Consider the following 23,421-nt stretch of genomic DNA (forward strand, 5'->3'; position numbering starts at 1 on the left):
AGGAGGAGGAGGAGGGGGAGGAGGGGTGCTCTTCACTCCTTTTTCTTCCAACGTACACAGAGACACAGTGCCATCTAGTGCTCAGTGTGCGTAAATCTTGGAGGCGATGTTGGAAAATTTGGGGTACATTTCCACGAAGGAAGGAAAAGAGGTGTGGGCGTGTGTGGTGTTAATTTGGCAAGGTGTGGACGGGGGTGGATGTTGCACCGTTGCCATGCATACAGCCTACATGTGTGTTTCTGTGTTTGTGCTCAAACTGGGGGATTTCTGCACCTGGACTCAGATTTTCCGCTGAGGTCACTGTTTAAGGGAGAGAGAAATTGTGTGAAGAGGCAGGAAGGGAGGGATGGGGGAAGGAAAGGAAAGGAGGACGAAAGGAAAAGAGGAGAAGGGGGAGAAGAGAAGGGGTGCATCTGGTAGTGATCAGTGTTTATTAGCGAGCTCTCATAGTAAATCTGTTGTGTTTTTGGCAGCTGTTGTTGGGCGTTTGAATGCAATGCATGCATTTTGAGATGTCTCAATACCCTACACCAGGACTGCATTACTCTATTACAGTTATTAACCACAGAGTTTGGAGGGTTTTCAGTTTTCACAGTTTCTAGGGGGATCTTGTTTAAAAGCAGCCCCCCCTCTTTTGTCTTTTACAGTCCTAAAACTGGCAGGTGGGATTGAGATCACAGAGAAGTCATCATAACCTCCCCTCCCCTACAGGAATCAAAACCAGGTTGTGTCCTCAGAAGACCGACACAAGGCCACATTACATGAAGATAAACATGCAGAGACACACTAGGCCTCCTAAAGCTGAGCGGGTCTGCATAACGTCCCAGGCACAGCCCGCTGGCATACAGGACACGGCAGAGTTTCCACAGGATTCTGCCTGATGTTCAGCAGGGAAGATTAGCAGCACCTCTGAGTAAGAGAGAAAGAAGAAACAGAGCTGAGAGCATGCAGTGTCTCCAGCATGACAGTATTCTACAGTTTGTGGTTTGTGTTTTTTTTTCACATCTTGCAACATTTAACACACCACCACCACCACCACCAAGTGACTGGTGGAGATTTTGGGTTCATTTGAGAGAATGTGAGTCAGATGTTACGATGCATAGAGACCACGGATGAGATGAAACATGGAAAAAAGGGGAGAAATGGAGGGTAATGAGAACAGTTCCTTTTTTTTCCAGCGAAAGCTTAGAAGTCAGCACAGATGGAAGAGATAAATCATAATGTGTCTGTTAGGATGAGACTTAAAAACTGTCTGCCTGAGGTACAACTTAGAAGACATTGTACTTGGACTAATGGTGGTTCAGAGTCAACTTTTCTGTTCTATAGAGGAACCAAAAGCTTACTAAATAAATAAATACGGCTGAATTCTTTCATCATACTTTTAACCGCTTTAGATACCAAGAGGCGCCACTCACAACATGAGGAAATTACAGCCCAATCAAGATCCTGAACCACACCAAATGAAGTTAATGACAGGAAATGAGGCACAAATGCTCATCAATCTCTGTCTCCTCTGAGATCTTTAAATAGTCTCCTGTTGCTACACTATGAAGTGAGCACAAAATGCTCCTAAGATCTTTTTGGAGGTTCAGCATCCATGTTTTTTTTGGCCTTTTTGCCTTTATTTGATAGGACAGCTGAAGAAAGACAAGAAATGTGGGGAGCAGAGAGCGGGGGAGGACATGCAGGAGATGCTCAACCAGCCGGGAGTCGAACCGGCGACCCCTGCAACGAGGACTGTGGCCTCTGTATGTGGGGCGCTTAGACCGCTAGGCCGGGGGGGGGGGGGGGGGGGGGGGGGGGGGGGGGGGGGGGTTTAATGATCTACTGCCATCTAGTGACACCTTAAATTCTCCTCCATCTCTCACAGTTCTTTCCCTCCACCGAATAAATAAAACAAAAATTCAAAAGGTATAACCAAGGTCTTTAATTTGAACTTCTCCACAGTCTTTGCAAACCATGTGTTGTGCGTATAAAAGGCCTGCAGGAAGAAAGTTCTGTCATGTTGAAATAAACAGGGTCATCATAGTAGCTTAGTTTGCACTCTTGTGATAATTGTCTCTGCATATTTACAGTCTCGTCTTGAGAACTTTTGACGCCTTTCCAAAAATAGATTTTCACCTTCATTACAGCTCTTGAACATACAGTATCCAATCAAAACAAGATCCAGGACATCATCCATGTGTTCATGCATAACTGGCTGATTTGAGTAAAGAAGAACACCCCGTGAAGGAAGAAGGGAAGAGCGGACCATTTGTTAGTGCGTGATGTCAGAGAGAGTTTGGCACTTAATGAAAAACCTGGTTAAATTTTCCTGAAGTGTTAGATGAGAAGATTGATACCATTCTCATTCATCCATTAAATATGAGGTAAAAAACAAGAACAGATTAACCTGACTCTTCAAAGCAAAATGAATCTGCCACATAATGAATGCAGGATACGTCTAAAGACTGGTTTTAATGTGCTGCTCTTTTTCTTTGCTGGCTTTATTTCTGTAATAATCTAACAGAGGATGGTTCCCAATTTCTCCCTGAGGACAGACTTTGTGAAGGACTAAGCTAATGGTCTCCTGGGTTCAGCTTTAAAGGGAAATGTCACCACATTTTGTGATAGCTTATGTAGTCAATAAGGCAATAAGTTCTTCAGTTGGTGCTGTATTTACTCAGAATGCTGAATTCTTCTGCGTAAAGTGCCACGCCTGCAGTGCCTATATGTACCCAGATGAATTGTGGAGTGAAAGCCAGACATGGCCTCCCTCTGTTGCATTCCTTTGGCTGCATGCTGTCACTAATAAACATGAGTGACTGAACAGAACTCGTTCAGCCAAACACGTTTTAATAATCATACTTTGCACTCATATTTAGAGATGCTTCGTTCACTGCAATGTTCATAGTGCAGTTTTTTTTATCAAAGGAGAGGCTAGTTAGCAAGCAAGGCAGCAAAAGCAGCAGAAGTCTGCACTCTTTTATGGCCACCCACTTTTTCAAACACATCTTGTGTCTGCCAGATTGTGCAGCTGCACCGATCTGCACCTGATAGACAGACAACAGCTGCAACAACCAGGGGCGTTTTTCACACTTTAACCCCAAATCACTGGACTCTAACAGACATTAGTCAGAGTGGTATCATTCTTCCCATTTAATTATCCACAACAGAAAAAGTGCATTTTCTCAACCTAACAAACCATTCCTTCGAGTGTTTACGTAGTCCTAGACTTTGGCTAAGGTGACTAAATTTAATTTATAGTAGAGAAATAATTCAATTTTCACTTTACTTTTGAAAGCAGCTGTACAGGGTCGTCTGGTAAACCTTCATGTATTGCTTAGTTAAGTTGGTCCATTGTGAATTTAGTAGCTTCACTGCCAAATGCTGCATCTGTGAGTGTGTAAAACATTATACAGTTCTTGCTTCAGTCTGTCTTGGAGTCAGTTCATGTTGGAGTGGCTCTTCAGATGCCTCCTCAGGTGGTTCAGACAGGTGTAGGTCTTGGGGCAGATCTGGCAGTGGTACGGTCTGACCCCTGAGTGATTCAGCATGTGCTGCTTCAACACACTCCCATCTGAGAAGGCTTTCCCGCACTGCGAGCACACGTACGGCCGCTCTCCTGTGTGCACGCGCATGTGAACTGTCACCTTGTGTGCCATCGTGAAGCCTTTTCCACAAACTGTGCACTTGAATGGCCTCTCTCCAGTGTGGGTGAGCCTGTGGGTGCGCATTGCACCCATCTGGGAGAAAGCTTTACCACAGTCAGGACAAACATGAGGCTTTTCTCCAGTGTGCACCCGGGTGTGGCTCCTCAGGCCTCCTGCGGTGGAAAAACACTGGGAGCAGTGGGTACACTGGTACGGTCGCTCCCCTGTGTGTGTGCGCATGTGTTGTTTCAGGTCGTAGCGGTTCCTGAAGCCGCGGCCGCACACCAGACAGCTCTCTGGTCGGTCGTCATTGTGGCGCAGCTCGTGGTTGTTGAGGCATTTCTCGGACAGGAAGCACTTCCCACACTCCTGACACTGATACGGTTTCTCATGGTCCACTCTCTGATGATACTTGAGCTCACTGATTCCAGGAAACGTCTCATCACAGTATCGGCACCTGAAGCGATGGTTAGGGCTGTAGGGGAGCTGGTGGTCGCTCATCTGATGGTTCCTCAGCAGGTGAGCCATCTTGAACGTCTTCCCGCAATGAGAACACTCATATTTAGTCAGCAGCTGGACGCACTGATGTCTGACCCGCTCGTGAATGGACCTGAACTGACAGCCACATTTGGTGCAGATGTGGGACGCATTTTTACACTTCCTCTTCCTGTGACCGGACAGATGAGCTTCTGTCCGGAAAGCTTTCCCACACTGAGAGCACTTGTAAGGCTTCACCGCCGTGTGGAACCTCTGGTGCTCCAGAAATTCAAAGCGGTACTTGAAGCTCCTCCCACACAGCGGACAGTTGTGCGTGACTCGTCCTCTGGGGTACATCGCTTTGAGGTTCTTTCTGGAGGACAGAGATGAGGTCCGATGAGCTGAGCTGCCCTTCCTATGTTTACCTCCACTCATTAATTTGACTGTGTCCATGTCACCGAGCTCCTCATGCCTCTGCTGATGCTTGGCCAGACACTTTGAGGAGATAAAGCTCTTTCCACACTGTTTGCACTGAAATGGTTTATCATGATCCACCTGCTGATGATACTTCAGGTCCCCTATTCCTGAGAAACCCACCCCGCAGTGACTGCACTTGAAAAGTCGGCTCTGGACGTGAGTCAGCACATGTTCCTTTAGGCTGCTTGACTTTTGAAAACTCTTCCCGCAGTGGCCACAGTCATAGTTACGGCCTCGTTTTGGACAGTGGTGTCTGAATTTGTCCAGTGAGGTTGGAAAACTGTTCCCACATTTGATGCACAGATACGCAGCATTTTTGCATTTCCGCAGCCTGTGACCAGCCAGCAGGGTGGCGGTCCTGAACGCCCTCCCACATTCAGAGCAGTTGTACGGCTGAAGCCCGCTGTGGACTCTTTGGTGCTCGATGAGGACCGAGTGATGCTTGAAACATTTGTCGCACTCTGAGCATTTGTGCAGCCCCGATGTCTGTCTCCTGCGAGGAGAGGACGACATGTCGGTCCTTTTGGGGGATTCGGGAAAGTCCGCTGATGTGGAAGGGTTTGTGGACAGTTCTTCATCAAACATGACGATCTGAGGAACATCATTGTTTTCATCGTCACAAGCACTCGGGTGGGAAGCGATGGCCACTTCCAGCGATGGAGGGAGACACAGAGAGGGGATGAGCAGATCATCTGACTGAAACGGAGCTGCAGGGAGAAAATGACAAAGCAAACGATCAATTCTCCTTTCACAAACGTGATACATGCTGACAAGTGGTATCAGTGAGTTGATCTATAAACATGTATATGATTGGAATAATCTACCCCCTTCTTTTAAATCCCTCACCCCATCCACTGCTTTAAATCAAATTTGTTTTATCATTTAAAAACAAGCTGTTCCTGTTTTTAACATATGTCAATGTGCTTTTTTGATGCCTTTTTGTTTGGTTGATGCTGTCAATTTTCAAGGTTTTGTTTAATGATGGGGTTCTGGGTGGGTCCAGGAGTGAGTAAGGGAGGGGGAGAGCTGTCTGTGTTTGTGTAATTGTGTTTGTTGTGATTTACTGTTTTGTGTGTATTAATTTGCTTTGTGTTTGGTTTGGACCCTCTTGAAAACGAGATGCTGCATCTCAAGGGGGTATCCTATAATAAATAAGTTACAATTGTGGTAACTGGGCCTATAATATGATGCCCAAAGAAGAATCAATACATCATTTTTTAAATATAATGATACAAACAGCGCTCATGTTGACCTATTCGTATGTAATGTAAGCTGTGTACACACCAACACTACTTTTAGCCAGCTTCCCGTGACACTGCTTGCTCTGGAGAAGAAATTTGAGGTCATCTCCATTTGACACACACTGCATGTACTCCTCCAGGACAGCAGGAGCAGCACTGATCCAGGATGCAGTCTACATGAGAAAGACATAAAAACTTCAGAACTTAAAGCGATATAACAGTTCAATTTCTCAACCTGTCTTTCAGAAATCTTCTTGGCACCTGTTTGAAATCTGGAATCGGCAGCAGCTCCTCCAGTCTGGTGAAGAATTCACTGACCAGTGTCTCCAGAGCTGTGTCGAAGTCAGGACCATACTCCACTGGAAACACATTCTGTTACACAGAGAAATCAAACACCTTAGCACACATAGCATCAACATATTCTGTTAGTTATCTTCATTTCATTTCACTACATGGACGATACTTTGTGACCTTGCACTATGTTCTGTCTTCCCGGGTCACGATCTACGATTCATACCCACAAACTGACTGTAAGTATATCATATTTAAACTTCTCATATTAAAATTGCTCTGTGTATGCTTTTCATACTGTGTATGCTTTTCATACTGTGTATGCTTTTCATACTGTGTATGCTTTTCATACTGTGTATGCTTTTCATACTGTGTATGCTTTTCATACTGTGTATGCTTTTCATACTGTGTATGCTTTTCATACTGTGTATGCTCATTAAAACCTGGTGCAATTTTATCCATGTAATAACATACCTTAGTATCTAATCATAAGATAGAAGTGTAGAAGTGTACATAGTGTATATTTCTCTTATATTTACTATATCTTATTTTATATTCACCTTATCATTATTACTATTATTGTTACTTTCTTTTTTTTTTACTTTGTAAGCAGATTGTTGTATTCTCTTGTCCCCTATTGTAAGCTGCTGGAACAAACAAATTTCCTCCAATGGGGGATCAATAAAGTCCATTCATCTATCTATCTATCTATCCATCAATCCATCTATCTATCTATCTATCTATCTATCTATCTATCTATCTATCTATCTATCTATCTATCTATCTATCTATCTATCTATCTATCTATTTTATTTTATTATTTATTGTTTGAATTTATTATAATTATTATTTTTCTTTTATTATTTTAATTTTTCCCAATTCATCCTTTGCACTTTTTCTAATTTTCCCGATGTGATGTCGTCCTTTTACTCTGAAAAACTCTTTTATTGTCCTTTTAATGCTGTTATTTACTTCTCCATTTTTATTTATTTTTATTTATTTTTATTTATTTTTATCTATTTACCCCTGAAAAAACTCTCACTGGTCTATTGTCACACCACTCCATACTGTTTAATTGATGTATATTCTTTTTAAGCTCTTGCGTTGCATTTTGTTTTGCATTGTTAAAATGTTCTCCTCCCTGTCTGTCAAATTGTTTACTCTGCTATTTAAACTATGCTTTGTTTTTCAAAGCACTTTGTAAACATTTGTTAAAGGTGCTATATAAATAAAGTTATTATCTATGTATCTATGTATCTATTTATCTATCTATCTATTCACACATACTCACAATCTCAAATTTCATGAAGGATTCAAAACATTTGAATTTAAGACAGATGATGTGATTAGTTTCACTACATGTTCAAATGAAGTCCAATTTAAATGTTCACCTTAAGGAAGTGTTCTCTGCCATCAGTGTCTTCAATGAGGCCTTGCACAAGCTTCATAAAGTTTGCCTCTGGTGCTTCAATAACAGGATCGTTTGTCTGGGTTAGAAAGAAAAACAGAACATTTCACTTTGAGCTCCGAGAGCAGAGGAACGTGAAAACATAGAAATATGAAACAAACAGTGAAGGGTTGTGATTTAAAGATCTATTCATGAGGTAGTACTCTGAGTTCTCTGAAATGTCCTCAACTGGATTGTTTCTTTAAACTTTAAACCCAATGATCCCAAATTTAATATAAGACAAAAATAACACACACAAATGGAATACAAAGCCTCACCTCTTCAATGCAAGAGGTCCTGATTCTGTTGAGGTGAGTCTCGACAGCCTTCAGATCTTCAGGGTGTTCAGAACGCAGCAGTTCCAGGGTCGTCTACAGGTAAAGGAATTCATTATGTTAACAACTCTCTCATGGGTTTTTATCATTTTAACACTTCTCATTACATCTGTGAAGGATCAACACACAACACAAAACTCACCCTTGCTCTCAGGCCCAGTGAGAGCAGTCTGCCTTCTCTTTTACTCATCAGTTCAGGAACTGCATCCGTTACCATGGACACAAACTCCTCCAGTTTCCCATAGTGCTTTATGTTCCGCTGGCGGACCACCTCCCACATCACCGCTGACATCAGGCGGAGCGGAGGGACCAGGAGGGCCAGCGAGGACAGAGGCACGTTGAATTCTTCACAGAGAAATGAGACTGGGTTTAACAAGCGCTGACCGGGAGCCGAGACGTGCACACTTATGAGGTTCATGTGTTCGTATGTTCGTACGTCATTATGTTTTATAGCTGAGTGGAATAAAATGAAGGCAGAAAGAAAATGATTTGCCTTGTGGCTTTTTAATATTGAGCAACTCAAGTTATTCCAGGAATCCTTTCAGCACTGTGTAGCAGCAGCACGACTACATTTGGGAAAATAAATACCTGTGGCTTTTATAATGAAGTTATTGCACTGATTACTTTGCAATACGTTAATATTCAACTTATTCCAATCCCAGTAAATGGATGAGTAGATGCCGGTAATTGAATATTAGTGGGTGAACTAATAACAGTTATTGGGTGCAGAGTTCACAGCTATTGTACGGTGTGTTGCTCATTGTATGTATGACAGTTATGATAGTGTGAAATTAAAGTATGATAAGTGGAGACAGAAAGGGTAAATAAGTGGCATTCATTTGATTCTGCGTATGCACACAGTGGATGTTTTCGAAACCACCTTCTACATACTACCTACAAAAGTAGTATGCAGTATGTACTGCATACTTCATACTGCGTTTGAAGTTAGTATGTGGCATGACTGTTCTGTTGGATCTGGTCTGCAGTAACAGGATTTCCGGTTTCGGAAAGCAGAAGTAAACACTGCCAAGCTGATCGCAAAACTGCTGCTTTAGCATCACTTATAATTTTAAAAGTTAAAGCTAAGGTTGGTAGTCATGGAAAACTAGCATGAATTTGAATGTAGCATTTCCTCAGGACTCCTTCTAACCCCTACCCCCCTCCCCTCAGAGCTCCTTCAAAACGGCACCCCCGCTCACGTGCACGAGCGCCGCTGATTCGCGACCATATGATCGTGACTGATTCAAAACCGGTCCTCAGCACATTGTTTGTGTTTTGAACTACTTCAACTCATGTCTCACTCAGCGGTAAGACAACACCAAAACATTATCTTAGTGAAAGTTAAAAACACAAACAAACATGAAATGTACGTGCAGGAGGCGGGCAGAACAGCAGGACTGGATTTGATTGGTTTCATATTTTGGCTCCTGATGGCAGGGATTGGTTGGTGTTTTCCCAGGTTTACTCTGGCTGTAGATAGCAGCTTCTTTTCGTTCTTTTTTAAGAACACATTATCTATTGATTACCATCGGGACATAAAGATCATTTTAACCAGTATAACAAAAAGTGTATCTAAATCTGACTACCAACCCCAGCTTTAAAAGGTGGTTTATATGGAATTTAATAATTTTCACAGCCCCTAAAAACTGAGTGCCCCCCCTCAAAAAAGAAGAAAAAAGAAAAAGCAGAACCTTAGTGCTGTGCATTGTGCGAAACAGTATGCGAGGGAGACTGGTCTTTTGCATACTGAGAAAATTTCCCGACTCAGTATAATAACAATAATAATTTTATTTGTGGAGCACTTTTCAAAACCGAGTTACAAAGTGCTTTACATGGGCAGCAAAATAAAACAGGCAGTTAATAAAAACACACAAAATAAAGAAATAAAGCATGTTTTAAAAGACATAGAAATCCCCTAAAAAAACTCTAAAAGGAATAAAATTATTTTAAAATATATTTCTTAGGACGGTTCAAATAAGATAAATAAAATAAAATTCAGATAAAATCTGGGAAGGCTCTGCGATAAAAGTGTATTTTAAGAAGGGATTTAAAAGAGCCCACTGACCACAGTCACTGCGAACGACCTGTCCCCTTTCGTTTTCATTTTTGTAACTGGAAGGCACAATAAACTTCTGCCCATCGGCTTGTAAGTGTTAAAAGGTCTGCAATATAGCTCGGGGTAAGTCCATGAAGAGCTTTAGAAAAAAAACAATTCTAAAACATACAGGGAGTCAAGGACGCTCAAACCGGAGAGATATGGTCATATTTTTTGGTTCTGGTTAAAACCCTGGCAGCTGAGTTCTATACAGTCTAGAGACAATCGAGGGATTTGTTGTGCAGGTTGCTAAAAAGACTGTTACAGTAGTGCAGGCGTGATCAGATAGAAGCATGTAGTTTTGGCACAATGCATACTACATACTGAATTTTGGCCAAATCAGTACGTACTACTAATATAATAGACGGTTTCAAAAACAGCCACTACTGCATTACAATGTTACAATGTTACAATGTAATTTAGCAGACGCTTTTATCCAAAGCGACGTACATATGAGAACAAGAACAACACAAGCAAAGATTTAGACAAGAGGAAACAAGATCAGTACGGGTAACAAAGTGCCTCAAGTCAATTTGGGTGCAGGTACTGCCAAGCAGTGTAAAGGCAATGCACAAAAGTAAGTAAGGATTTTTTTTTTTTTTTTTTTTTGTCAAAATAAGGAACATCTACAATGAAGCAACCAAACAATTTAAGACCTTCCATTATCATCATCAACAATTAACATCACCACAATAATGACCAAAGTACCAAGTGCTGGGTCACTCAAGAGCTGAGCACACCCTTGCAAAAGTTTGAGCCCCAGTTGAGCCCCCCTGTCCTTCAAAGTCTGGACCGCCCCTGGTCTAGTTAGAGGCCTTCTCTGATCGGTGTCTCTGACTTCATGGTAACTTCAGCCACTTCATTCTGCACAGTTATTATCTCCACCACAGGGAGACAACCTACACTGTTAACACCGTTATTTAATACACCACACATGAGCATCCTGACCATATGTTATTATCATGTGTGGTTGACATATCTCCTGAATGTGACTCAAACTGTGAGAGAAGTGTATCAAGGTGTGGATATGTTCAGTTTAACATTAAAGGAGTAAATTAAAAACGTTGATAATTACTGAATGCTAACTATTAGCTTATCAGGTGTCAAAATGTCTGTAAGTCTCTTTATCTCTCATCTAAACCACCAAACAGCTGTTTCACGTTTAATGCATTTAATAAAGGAGTCAAACTAAGTGTCAAAACATAAAGAGGAGCTTCTATCTGTGTCCACAGCAAGGTGCAAACCGGCTAGCCCAGGCTGCTGATGTCTCTGGTTCCACCGGCTGATTTCAGGGAAGAACAGTTCTTGTTCCAGGGATTAGTCGAGGCCTGGTGAGCTAAAGCTAACCCTTCTTTTTAGCTGTTACACTTCCTGCACAAGTCACTAATAAAGACTGCGTTAGTCGAGCTTCGTAGGATAATACATACCCATGTCGTTCATGGTGAAATTCTTTGATTAAGACGGGAAGAAAGATCAGAACATTAGACGAGCTTTCATCGTTCGATGTAGCGTGCTAGCTAGCCGTGTACGGGGCCTCAGGCGCCAACTTCTTCCTGAAACACGTTGTTCATTCTAGTTTGTTCATTCTGTGTCAGCTTAAAACGGGGACGCTCGATTTGCTGCACCGAGCAGCCCTGAGAGTGTGACTTCAATTCACGTGAATGGTAACGTGAGAAACACCGCCCCTCTGTGCGATAACAAACACAACATGCAACGTGGAAACCTCATATAATTGGTTTTCATTTACCCCTGATTTTATGTTGAAACACTGAAACAAGTCTATGGAATAGGATTAGGGCCACTGGTAAAAATCATAATAATAATAATAATAATTATTTTTTTGTTATCATTATTATTATTATGAGAAAAAAAGTCAGAATTCTGACTTTTATCTCAGAATTCTGACCCTTTTCTCAGAAAAAAATGTATCAAGGTCAAATAATTTTTTTTTTATTTTTATTATTCTGAGGAAAAAGTCAGAATTCTGACTTTAATTTCATAATTCTGACTTTAATTTCAGAATTCTGACTGTAATCTCAGAATTCTGACTTTTTTCTCAGAATTAGTAATTATTTAAAAAAATTGACCTAATTTATTTATTTTTTCAGTTCCCCTTTTCCTCTTCCTTAGATACGGAAGAGGTTGAGCAACTGAAAAAAATAAATTAAGGTCAAATTTTTTTTAAAGAGAATTCTGACTTTTTTCTCAGAATATTAATAATAATAATAACAAAAATTTTATGTCAATTTTATTATATTTTTTCCATGGGCCCTAATCCTCTTCAGTACAAGTCCAATGGTACAATACAAATTATATATATATATATATATATATTATCCAATTTAATTCCTTTTTACTTTTAGATATGAATTACTCAACTCAACTCAACTCAACTTTAAAAACACCCAGAGAGCTCGCCGTTTTGACGTCCAGAGGCAGAGTTCGATAGCTTAGGGGCGTAAAAACAGAAAGTTTAGAATTACAAACTTCATTACTGGTAGTGATCAGGCAGTGATGTATTTCTATTATTTCCATTATCAGAATTAGACTCAGAAATACTTGATTCATCCCGGTGGGAAATTCAGTCATTACAGTATGCTCTTATACAAAGTGGAAGAAAGTCAAAATATTAACAGAAGGAATAAAATAAGCTATAAATACTAATAAATACGTATAGGCCTACTGAGTATAGCAAAACAGAGGCTGGTTCATGTGCTTTAGGGTCTTTAGTGTCTGAATGCTTATTTTCTGGCTTATTCTCTCAAGAAAAATATTTTTTACCTCAGTACAACTTTAACTTAGATGAAAGATATATGCATTAAAAAGGCAAAATTAAAAGAGAGCCTGTAGGGTTCTTACAAAGTATTGTCTATGTGCTGTGGACAAATATGATTTATCATTATTTCTTATCATAGTTTGGGCTAGACTGAAGCTTTGTCAGAGAACACCAGAAGTTTAACAACTTGATGTGAACCTTCAATCTTCTGATCATTGTATGAAAAAACTGAAATAAATATAGTAAATATGGATAAACTTTCCCCGTTTTGAAAACTTTTCTTCTTTTCATTGTTAAAACTATTTTAAACACTGTGACAACAAACTGATAACACAGGAGACAGTTTCCTACATACAAATTTCTTAGTTTTGTTTTTTGAGTTTGAATTATATTTTAAAACATCTGTGACCTTTGTGAATAAAGTTTTGGACCAAGTATCCTCTGTCGATGCCCACTGCAAAGCGTAAGCTAGCTAGCTACAAGGCTGCTGCTGTTTCCTGGTGAAATTGGTGTATTTTTGGGGAAAACAATCCTCATTTCAGGGATTAGAGGAAGCCTGTTAAACTACAGCTAATCCCTTAAGCTATTCGACTAGCTGCATAAGTAGGCAAGCTGAAAAATACAGTGTTTGCCAGGCTTCACTGGCTTACACCCACTCATGTCGTTCATTGGGGAATTCTTTTACAACTATGTCTACAAATATTTTATAGTTCTTACAGTTTGGGTTCGTTGGGGAGCTAGGCATATGGGGGGCCTCAGGCGTCAACTTCATCCTCAAAGGTTACACAGTAACAGTTTTCTCTGAGTGAAGAGACTTTGGCGTTGGTCTACTCAGACACCCCTGTTTAAGGCACACAAAGGCTTGGTCAGCCTGGCAACAGAAACTCTGTCTGACAGCCGCTCTATGTATACTGACTCCCTGGGGCTCAAAACAGGCACACTGTGGATTATCTAGACCCACTTCCGGTTCTAAGAAGGAACTGATGAGCCCTGAGCCTCCTGACACCCTTCAACAACTGCAGTGAGGACACCATCGTCCTCAGAACGCCTGCAGTCCCCAACACAGGTTGCCTTGACAGAAGGCACATTTCCCTTACGATTTGAGTCCATCACTGGTGGGATGTATGAGTCCCTCACCACTCAAGGACAGGTGAAGACTCCATTCTCCAGGGCTGGGGCATCCTGTGGAATACATTGCCTTTATCAATATGGCCCATGCCCCTTGAAGGGTGTGCAACACTGTTTCTGATAAGCCCCTTTTAGGAGGACAGTCCATACAGAAGTTCTTGTGGCCACCAATAGGCCAAGGCATTGAGAGCATTTTAACAGATGTGTTAAGTAAAAGCGTCAAATTAATATTAAGAATATAAATAATTAAAATAAATACATTTAGAAAGGGGTAAGGATAAGGATAATAAAACTGAGTAGTTAAACAAAAATAAATAAATGAATGAATAAATAGATAAAAATAAAATAAGATAAACAGTTAAAATTAGTAAAATAATAAAGCAACATTTAAATCAATATAACAGTAAAAAGTAAGTAATACAATTGTCAAACCCTACATAAAAGCCAGACTGACTAAATAAGTTTTTAGTTTACGTTTAAAGGTCTTAACATCTCTGTCAGCTCCCAGCAGATCCTCCGGCAGGCTGTTCCATATTTTAGGAGCCTATTGGCTGAAATTAGCGTCACCAAATGTTTAGGACCACCTCTCCCATTTCTGTCATCATGACAAGTTTCAGAGTAGAACAAAAGGCCTTCCTACACATTGTCAGAGGTTTGATTTGAACTACATCTCTTTTTAATTACTATGGGAGCCGCTGATCCACCAGACATACATCTATAATCCATAACTGATCTAACTGCTGATCCATATATCATCTGGATCATCATCATATCATCATCGTCATAATCGTTAACTCTTTCAGCAATCACATCATACTACACACAGAAGACCATTCATTGTTTGGTCCTCTCTTTAATACTGGAAAATAAATACTGGCTGAGTTTTATCCTCATGTCTCTCTCTCTCATATAAACTCTCCGTTTTGTTCTTACTTCTGCTTTCAACACAGTGACGTATAGGTGACAAGTTGATGATCTATGCTAACTTTTCTTTTATAAGCTTTTCATGACAAAGATTTCTAATAAGTGTGAGTGTTAAAATGAAGCAAGCTGAGACTGTTTTTGTTTGAAAAAACTCCTTTCACATATACCTGAAACAATCAGCAAAGAGATGAGAAGTACTGTTTTGTCAACAGGGGGCACCAAATCACCACAAACAACTTCTCACAGGAGCTCAAATTGATTTATAAAAGTCCCTCCAATGCCACTGTCTGTAATAAATACTAATCAGCTTTTTGCAGGATGAATTGACATGCATTGAACATTTCATCTGAAGGTAAAGTTTGAAGGTGAACAGGAATTCTGCAGGGATATTTATGTTGATATTTCTGTCCTTGTTCAGCTCTCCTTCTTCTTCTCAGAGCTTTGCAGTTGACAAACCTTTAAACACAAAAGATACAGATGCCACAACTTTACTTTAAACTTGGTTTTACTTTTAACTATCCCTGCCACTTATAGTTTGAGATGGTGTGCTGCTGTTGCCTGGACTGCAGCACAGGATGTTGCTTCTTATTTCCTTATGAGAGATGGTTTGGGTCCAGTAGCTCCTCAGGCTGCTCTCACATCTGCGCCTCTAACTGTCATTATTTACGACGGTCAAGAGCAGCCTGAGATGGAAAATAATGTTTTTGCTGCAGTGTTCACAGGCAGAGGTGACGTGTGTGTGGAGTTCTTCCCACAGATTGTGTTGATATGACATGCGTTATCAAGATGTCAAACATGAAAAATCATTTAAAACATTACAGAAAAAACATGTCACTCAGATTTTTATATAATACATCTCCCTCTCCTCTGTTCACTATTTCTGTTTCTTGTTTAACTTGTTTTCATCTATGGAGATCTATCTGTTCTAAAATCACTCTCTCTAAAATGTCTACCACTTGTTCTCCAGTCAACCAAAAGTCAATAAGAATGATCCAAAGTCACCTAAATCCAAAGTTTATAATGTCTGCATCCTCTCTTTTAGCTCTCATCCTCTCCTCAGTCTCCACTTTCATACATCGGTTGAGCTGATTCTCTGTCGTCCTTGCCTCTGGTCTGCAGATGCATGACTCTCCTGCTGGTGGCAGTGAAGGCTCTCTAACCGGGAGGTCAGTAAGTATTTCTCAGAAAAAGAGGAACCATGGGAAAAGTAATTAGATATTGACTCATCACACCATCTGGGCAGCGTTAGCCACCACGACACCAACTAAATCCCCCCAGAGCATGGTCACTGACAGAAGGGGCGTCATGTACCGAAAAAGGCCACTTCCTTTTACTCTGTTTCTGTTTTATCTGACTTTTAGCCTATTTTGTTGTGCCAGAACAAACACCTAACGATCAACACAAGGCATATAGGATGCTACTGTAGCTGTAAAGGATCAGTTTCCTGCTCAATTTGAAAGTACTGTAAAATTCTTACAGCATCCTAACCACTAGATCTCCACCACTAGTCCATTGTACACTTATTAATAGAAACAAAAAGCATATACTACCATGAATCTACATTACAGTGGAGGGAGAAGGGGTGAGTAGGGCTGCAGACAACAAAATCATGTCCTCAGTGTTTCTATTTTAAAATATAGGTGTTTAAAAGTGCTTTTTATGGTCTTAAACAACGCTACTATAAAGACTCAGAAAAGACTTAGAAAAATAAAACATTCATTTTATCAAATACTTACTGTTGATGCAATGTCAAGCATTTCTTCTGTCCCTAAGACCCAAACAAAGACACAACAACATAATAATAATAATAATAATAATAATAATAATAATAATAATAATAATAATAATAATAATAATAATAATAATAATAATAATTTTATTTGTAGAGAAATTTTCAAATCCCAGGTTACAGAGTGCTTTACATGGGCAGCAGAATAAAATAAGCAGGTCATAGAATCACACAAGGCAGGATCATGAAACTATAAACATCTTTAAAAAAAACATGACATTCCTTTAAAAGAATACAATTATTTAAAAATGTAATTTAAAAAAAAATATATTTTAAATTCAAATAACAAAATAATGACAGGGCTGCACGGTGGTGCAGTGGGTAGCGCTAGGAGGTTCCTGGTTAGAATCCCCGATCGGGTAGGTGCCTTTCTGTGTGGAGTTTGCATGTTCTCCCCGTGCATGCATGGGTTCTTTCTTGGTACTCCGGCTTCCTCCCACAGTCCAAAAACATGCTCACCAGGTTGATTGATAATTTTAATTGCCCGTAGGTGTGAGTGTGTGCGTGAATGGTTGTCTGTCTCTCTGTGTTAGCTCTGTGATAGGTTGGCGACCTGTCCAGGGTGTACCCTGCCTTCCGCCCGAAGCCAGCTGGGATAGGCTCCAGCCCCCCCCGTGACCCCTAACGGGATAAGCAGTCAAGACAATGGATGGATGGATGGATGGAAGGAAAATAATGACATAAAATGAAACAAAGTTCAGCCGAATTAAGGAAAGGCTCTGTGATAAAAGTTTGTTTTAAGAATGGATTTAAAAGAGATCACTGACTCAGCAGTCCTGATCTCCTCGGGCAGATTGTTCTACAGTGTTGGACCCTTCACTGCAAACGCTCTGTCCCCTTTTGTTTTCACATTTGTATTTTGAACACACAGTAAACCTCTGCTCGAGGATCTAACAATACGTGCCAGCTACAGTATTAACATTCTTATTTTTTTATTTTTAAGCTCTGTGTCCAAGTCTCAACAAATATCTATAAAACACTAATAAGTCCAGGTTTTGAACAATCCTTGTCCTGGATTTAACTAATTGAAATACCCAAACAATGCACCATGCTTGTGACACTGATTCGTCTATGTAGTATACCTGTGTCAATTAATGTCATTTCCTTAGCTGTTGCTGTTTAAACCAATAAACAAACATCCCTAATGCACTGAGTCAAATTTCAATACTGATTTGTCTGTACATGTGTCAGTCAATCTTAGCTGGCTGTTACTTAGCTAGCCCAGCTCATCACATTGACAGGACCCACTGTGTTAAATCAGGTAGGCTAGCATGTCAAACAGGAAGTCAGTGTTTTCCAAAGAGCTCCAGGAGAGTAGAGCTTCTTTGTGAAGGTAACAGGCAACAAATATGCTGCCTTTAGCACATAATGTAGGTGTCCATTTTCAGTCGCCCAAAGTGGAAATCCCGACAGACAAAGCCATATTAAAATGAGCAACCACAAACAGCAGGTTGCGATAATTTGACTTAATTTGACTAATTTGTTAATATCTTATAGCCTATAGAAATAGTTATATACTTTATAGAGATGACCAGTAAAGGCCTCATCATATTGTATTACCTAAAGGAGTACTCTAAGTAGGTCAGCTGAGAGCACTGTGTTACCGTCACCTGATAACGCAGGAACAAACTTGTGGTTATCAGCTCTGCTCCAAGGACAGCTGCAGGCAGAGAAGCAACATACACACACATTTCTTGGTTACAATGCACAATAGTAAAGCCTGTCTGAAGACATGTGCATCGATTAAGGTACGCATGTTGGAGACTAGAGCCAATACGGAGATGGCTGCGTACGACACCCAACTTCCAGGCCAATAGGAGTTGGTTGCGTACTTACTGTAAACCTTTCAAGATGTATCTCTGTAAAAGATTCTGATATCCATGACTTTGGGCTCATTTTGCTGAATTCCTGCAGGATCTCTGTCAATTTGAGACCAGCGCTGTACCTCTTTACCTGTGACCACAATAAATGTTTTCTGAGACCTGAACGAATTCTCCGGTGTTCATTCTCGAGCTGCCAAATAAAGAATTGGGGCTAACAAGGTACAGGCTGGAAGTTGCACTGTTGCGTCTGATATTTCCTCTGCTGAGGCACTTTCACTGAGGTTGAGCACGGTCAGAGCCCAGTCTGGTAGACGTAGGATTTCAGATGCCCGAAAAAATGGATCAACTAGATTGCTGAGAGGCTGCCATGGTAGTAACTTGTAAATCTTACTGTATTACTCTAAATCTTAGCTTTATAAAATGAGAAAATTATGCTGCTTTTGAAAAGACAAGTTATTCACAGCATTACCTAAAAGTATTTACAGCTCACTGACTTTTTGAAAGGATGACGGTTTAACCCTCCTGTTATTGTTGGGGTCAATTGGACCCCACTCAATGTTTAACGTCTCTAAATGAATGACTGATATCATTTTTGGCTTCATATTTCATGACTTTTCCTAATTTAATGGGGACAACTGGGAAAACATCAAATTAAAATGTTGATATGTTCCAATTTCCTGAAAAAAAAAAAGAACGCATCTGTGTTCCTTGGGGTCAATTTGACCCCAGGCTGTTATAGCTGTATAAAACATAATAAATATCAACATTTTACACACATTTATTTTGTTTTGGTTCTTTTGGATGATATTGAGGTCACTATAATCAAGGACACTTCTGCATGTTACTGCAGGAGCTGGGATATAATATTTCCAGCCACCTTGTCTCTAAAGACATTCAATGATGTTTCCTGTGTCATATGTTTTGATAACATGATGTTCTGTTTTACAAATTAAGTCCTTCCAAATGCTCTAAATTGTGTTTATGCTTGAAATATATTTTATTTAAAGGGATATTTAGGTAGTCAACAACGAAAAATCAAGTACCTGACACATAAACCTGGGTAACAATCAGTTTCTGGAGGTTTAAATTGCTGGGTCAAATTGAACCCAAGGATAAAATATGTTTGTAAATTTGAGGGTAACAGGGGGGTTAAGCCACTTCTCTGTTAGCTTTACTTTAATGCCAAGCGGCTATCTCTATTTCTTGTAGCAGACTTTCTTTAATACCATCAGGAGTTACAGCTCCTGTGGGGAACATTTGATCTGTGTTGATTCTGGCGCCCCCTGTGGACCAAGAGGTGCCTTTTATGTCTTTGCTGATTTTGTCCTGTTCATGAGTAAATTGTGTTTTCTAACAAAAAATATAAAAAAGTATTAAAGTATTAAAGTATTAAAGTAAGATTAGTCCACACATATTCCATTAGTTAAGAACAACTTCAGCAGCATATAGATTTAAAGCTGAAGAGACCATCATGTTGAAAAATGAAATGCATTCTCTCTGACCCCTTTGACCGATGTTGACGGCGCTTGTAGTGACCTTTAACTTCGTGTTAAATAACACATATAGAACATGCAATCCATCAAATCTCTTTAGTAATGGAGTTTAGCATACCCACGTTATATGTACATGATTTGTAAAGCACTGTGCTGACTTTGTAGTGTTTTACTGTGTGCTGGTGCATTTTGTAATTAGACATAGTGCCATTTTAATCTTTTTAAAAAATGTTTGCTCTCTCTGATGAAGCTTTAATCCCCGCCACATGTCCAAACGCTTAAAAAATCAGATCAATTACCAAGTCCCATTCAGTCAAGTCACATTTCTCTGGCACTTCACGCATACACCCAAATTAAATTCCAAGTAAGCATCTGTCTGTTATGAGGATAGAAGTACAGTTTCTGTGTGTGTGTGTGTGTGTGTGTGTGTGTGTGTGTGTGTGTGTGTGTGTGTATGCGTGAAAGAGTGTTGTAGTGTGAATGCATGTATGTACTGTATGCATGTCTGTTTGTGAAAAAGAGAGAGAAAGAGAGAGAGTGCGTGCATTTGTGTGTCTTTGAGTGTGTAATTAAAACAAGTGATTTTTTTTTACACACAGATTATCCCTCTATCCCAGCTGGTCAGAGGTGGATTTGACCACCCCGACAACCAGAGAGAGGAAATCTCTTTGGGGCTAAATCCAAATTGGCACCCTTGGTAATTTTTTTCTCCAAACTGAAAATGTGGCAGTGCTCAACTATTAACTTGAGTTTGGCACTGAAATTTAAATGTAGTAAAACATCACTGTGATATAACTCACTGACGTCTTAAAGAAGACTCACAGAGAAGGAAAACGGAGAGTAATGCAAAAAGAAAATAAGTAATTTAAAAAAATCACAGTCTTTGTCTTGATTCAGTTTATGTTTATGTATTTTTTTCAACAAAAGTTAAATTAATACCTTGCCCACTTTAAAGTCTCTCTTTAACAAACCAGTACTTTGACAGGTGTAAACAGCAAAGATCATTTCAGCCACATTGTCACTGGTTTGATGTGATTGTGCTGTGTCTGTAGAGGAATTATAAACAAACTCAAGCTTTAAAGGGCAATACACTCACAGGGACAGAGAGCCACAGAGATGTAGAGGTTTGCACATCTGTCCTGTTTTTTTTTTATACACAGGGAGCGATTTAACAGCGCCCTGCCTTGTAATGAGGTCAAATCAGCTAACTGGTTCCTCATGTGAAAACAGAGAGATGCTGCAGTTTTCATGAGGTAGAGCATATTTTAAAAATGTTTAACACCAGGGTAGTTACATTGTGTTAATAATTTAAAGACCTGCTAAATTTTCAGAATAACACAAAACATGAAACATCTATCAACAAACTGCACCAAGAGCTGGAAACCCCATATTATCTGGAAAAGACTTTTATTACCAGATGATAAAACAGTTCATGAAATCATGAAATGATCCACCTAAATGCAGTACAGACAATCAGGTTCTCTAGGATAGTCTTTTATATATAAAATGGACACATTGTATTTATATAATGTTGATCATATCTTGTTATGGCTGACATGTGAGTCACTGAAGTTCTCTTTCAATATAAATACCTTACAAAAAATAGGTAAAAATTAGCTTTATATACATTACACAGCCTCAAAGCTCTTTACAAAGTTAATTACAAAATGAGCTCACGGTGCATTCATGCTCTTCCGATCCACATCCGCCAGATCAAATTTGACAGTCTAAAGAGATTCAGATAAGTGTGCGAACAACAGTCAAAAATCAGGCACATAAATCAGGGAGTGTAGGTACACATAGTCGCTCTTCGTAATCCATACATGAGTACAAGTTAAACTTGTACTCTGCTACATTTGAACAAATGATGACAAACTGTAGATTGTGCACAAGAAACATATATTTCTTTATATAAGTAGTTGTATGAGAAATATCATAAAAATAAATGTTTTTTCTATCCGCTGTTTGTGTCATGAACTGAATACACTTAACTTTCTAAACCATAACTTTCTTATATAAAGCACCTTCATTCAATCAAATTGCATATTAGAATCATACATTATAAAACCCCAATTCCAAAGGAGCTGAGACGCCGTGTTAAATGTTGATAAAAACAGATTAAGATGGTTTGCAAATAATTTAAAGACGATATTTAATTGAAAATAATGCAAAGTCAACGTATCAAATGTTGAGACTGAAAAATGTTATTGTTTCATGAAAATACTATAAATGCTCATTTTAAATTTGATGCCAGGAACACATTTCAAAAATCTGGGACAGAGGCAACACAACATGAGTAGTGTGATGCTAAAAGAAGAGAAAACACTTTGATGAACATCTCACATTTAATGAGGTTAATTTGTAACAGGTTAGTAACATGACTGGGTAAAAAGGGCACTCGTAAGAGGCTCCCATCTTTAGTCTCAGCAGTAAAGATGGGAGGAGACTCACCACTCTGTGAGAGACTGTGTGAGCAAATAGTTCAACAATTTCAGAATACTGTTCCTCAGCATAAAATTGCAAAGAATTTGTAGATTTCATCATATACAGTTCATGATATCCAGAGGTGGGCACAGTTTAATCATGTCATCTGCAAAGGCTTGTATACCCCTGCTCAAGTTGTCTGCGATACATTTTACTATATAAGAGCAGGGCTCAGACTCTCCTTCTTTCTCAGGTAAATGACCTCAGTGTAAATACTGAACAGCTCTTTTCAGTGATCCAGATCATTTCACTCAGCTCAGCAAGATCTGACTCTTTCTGCTCTCTAACGGCTCTTCATTCAGCCATTTTGGCTTTTGTTAAATCATCCATTTGTTGCATTGTTTGGACCACTGATTGATGTGTGTGCATGTTTCTTACTTAAATTCAAACAGGAACCAACTCATATCCTCACAAGGCCAAGCTGAGCTGAGTTGTTTGAGACCAACACATCACTATATGCTCCCCACCTCAGCTTTATGCTGTCTGCTGCCACAGTGCTGCATTCCTGCAGTGAAGTAAGGTAATATGAAAATGACCACAACTGAATTCAATGGAAGCTAAAGATTAATGAAAGTTAAAAGTTTGGATTATTGCTTCTCATATTTAAGCCCACATTTAAAGTTAATTTAAAAATGTAGCACTGATAATAAATGATTAACAGATTAACAGACATTTGCCACAGCTCTAAAAAATATCATCAACAGATTGAAAGAATCTGGAGATATCTCTGTCCAAAAGGGACAGGGCCCAAAACCAATACTGGTTGGACTGTGAAACAGTGTCTGTGGACATAAGTCCATCTACAAATGCAGGTTAAAGTGTACCATGAAAAAAGGAAGCCATGTATAAACATGATCCAGAAAAATAGGCAACCACTCTTGGCCCAGGTTCATCTAAGGTGGAATATGAGAGAGGAAAACTATCCTGTGGTCTGATGAATCAGTATTTGACATTCATTTGGAAATCATGGACATGTTCTCCACTCTAAAGAGAAAGCACCCAACATGTT

The 23,421-nt window shown here is 39.6% G+C and overlaps 1 protein-coding gene and 1 long non-coding RNA gene across 2 annotated transcripts; one reads left to right on the forward strand and one right to left on the reverse strand.

Moving 5' to 3' along the window:
* Positions 1 to 1,903: 1,903 nt before the first annotated feature.
* On the reverse strand, positions 1,904 to 11,692 carry LOC117826377 (zinc finger protein 665-like). The gene is made up of 7 exons (XM_034702378.1): positions 11,423 to 11,692; positions 8,043 to 8,245; positions 7,844 to 7,936; positions 7,510 to 7,605; positions 6,089 to 6,199; positions 5,871 to 6,000; positions 1,904 to 5,293 (listed from the first exon to the last, which is right to left on the reverse strand). Exons 1-7 carry the CDS (start codon positions 11,433 to 11,435, stop codon positions 3,426 to 3,428), a joined length of 2,514 nt encoding a protein of 837 aa, XP_034558269.1. The 5' UTR covers positions 11,436 to 11,692; the 3' UTR covers positions 1,904 to 3,425.
* On the forward strand, positions 10,756 to 15,983 carry LOC117826378. The gene is made up of 3 exons (XR_004634026.1): positions 10,756 to 10,839; positions 11,228 to 11,326; positions 15,866 to 15,983. It is a non-coding gene; the product is annotated as an uncharacterized LOC117826378 (long non-coding RNA).
* The last annotated feature ends 7,438 nt before the right edge of the window (positions 15,984 to 23,421 follow it).

Source organism: Notolabrus celidotus, chromosome 15, assembly GCF_009762535.1.
Source record: "Notolabrus celidotus isolate fNotCel1 chromosome 15, fNotCel1.pri, whole genome shotgun sequence".
In the NCBI taxonomy this organism is placed as follows: Eukaryota; Metazoa; Chordata; class Actinopteri; order Labriformes; family Labridae; genus Notolabrus; species Notolabrus celidotus.

Excerpts from the sequence above, each read along its gene's own strand:
- LOC117826377 (XM_034702378.1), bottom strand. Across the intron at positions 7,606-7,843 it reads GGACCTCTTGCATTGAAGAG|ACAAACGATCCTGTTATTGA; the intron begins GTGAGGCTTTGT and ends TTTCTAACCCAG. Across the intron at positions 6,001-6,088 it reads CGATTCCAGATTTCAAACAG|ACTGCATCCTGGATCAGTGC; the intron begins GTGCCAAGAAGA and ends TTTCTCATGTAG.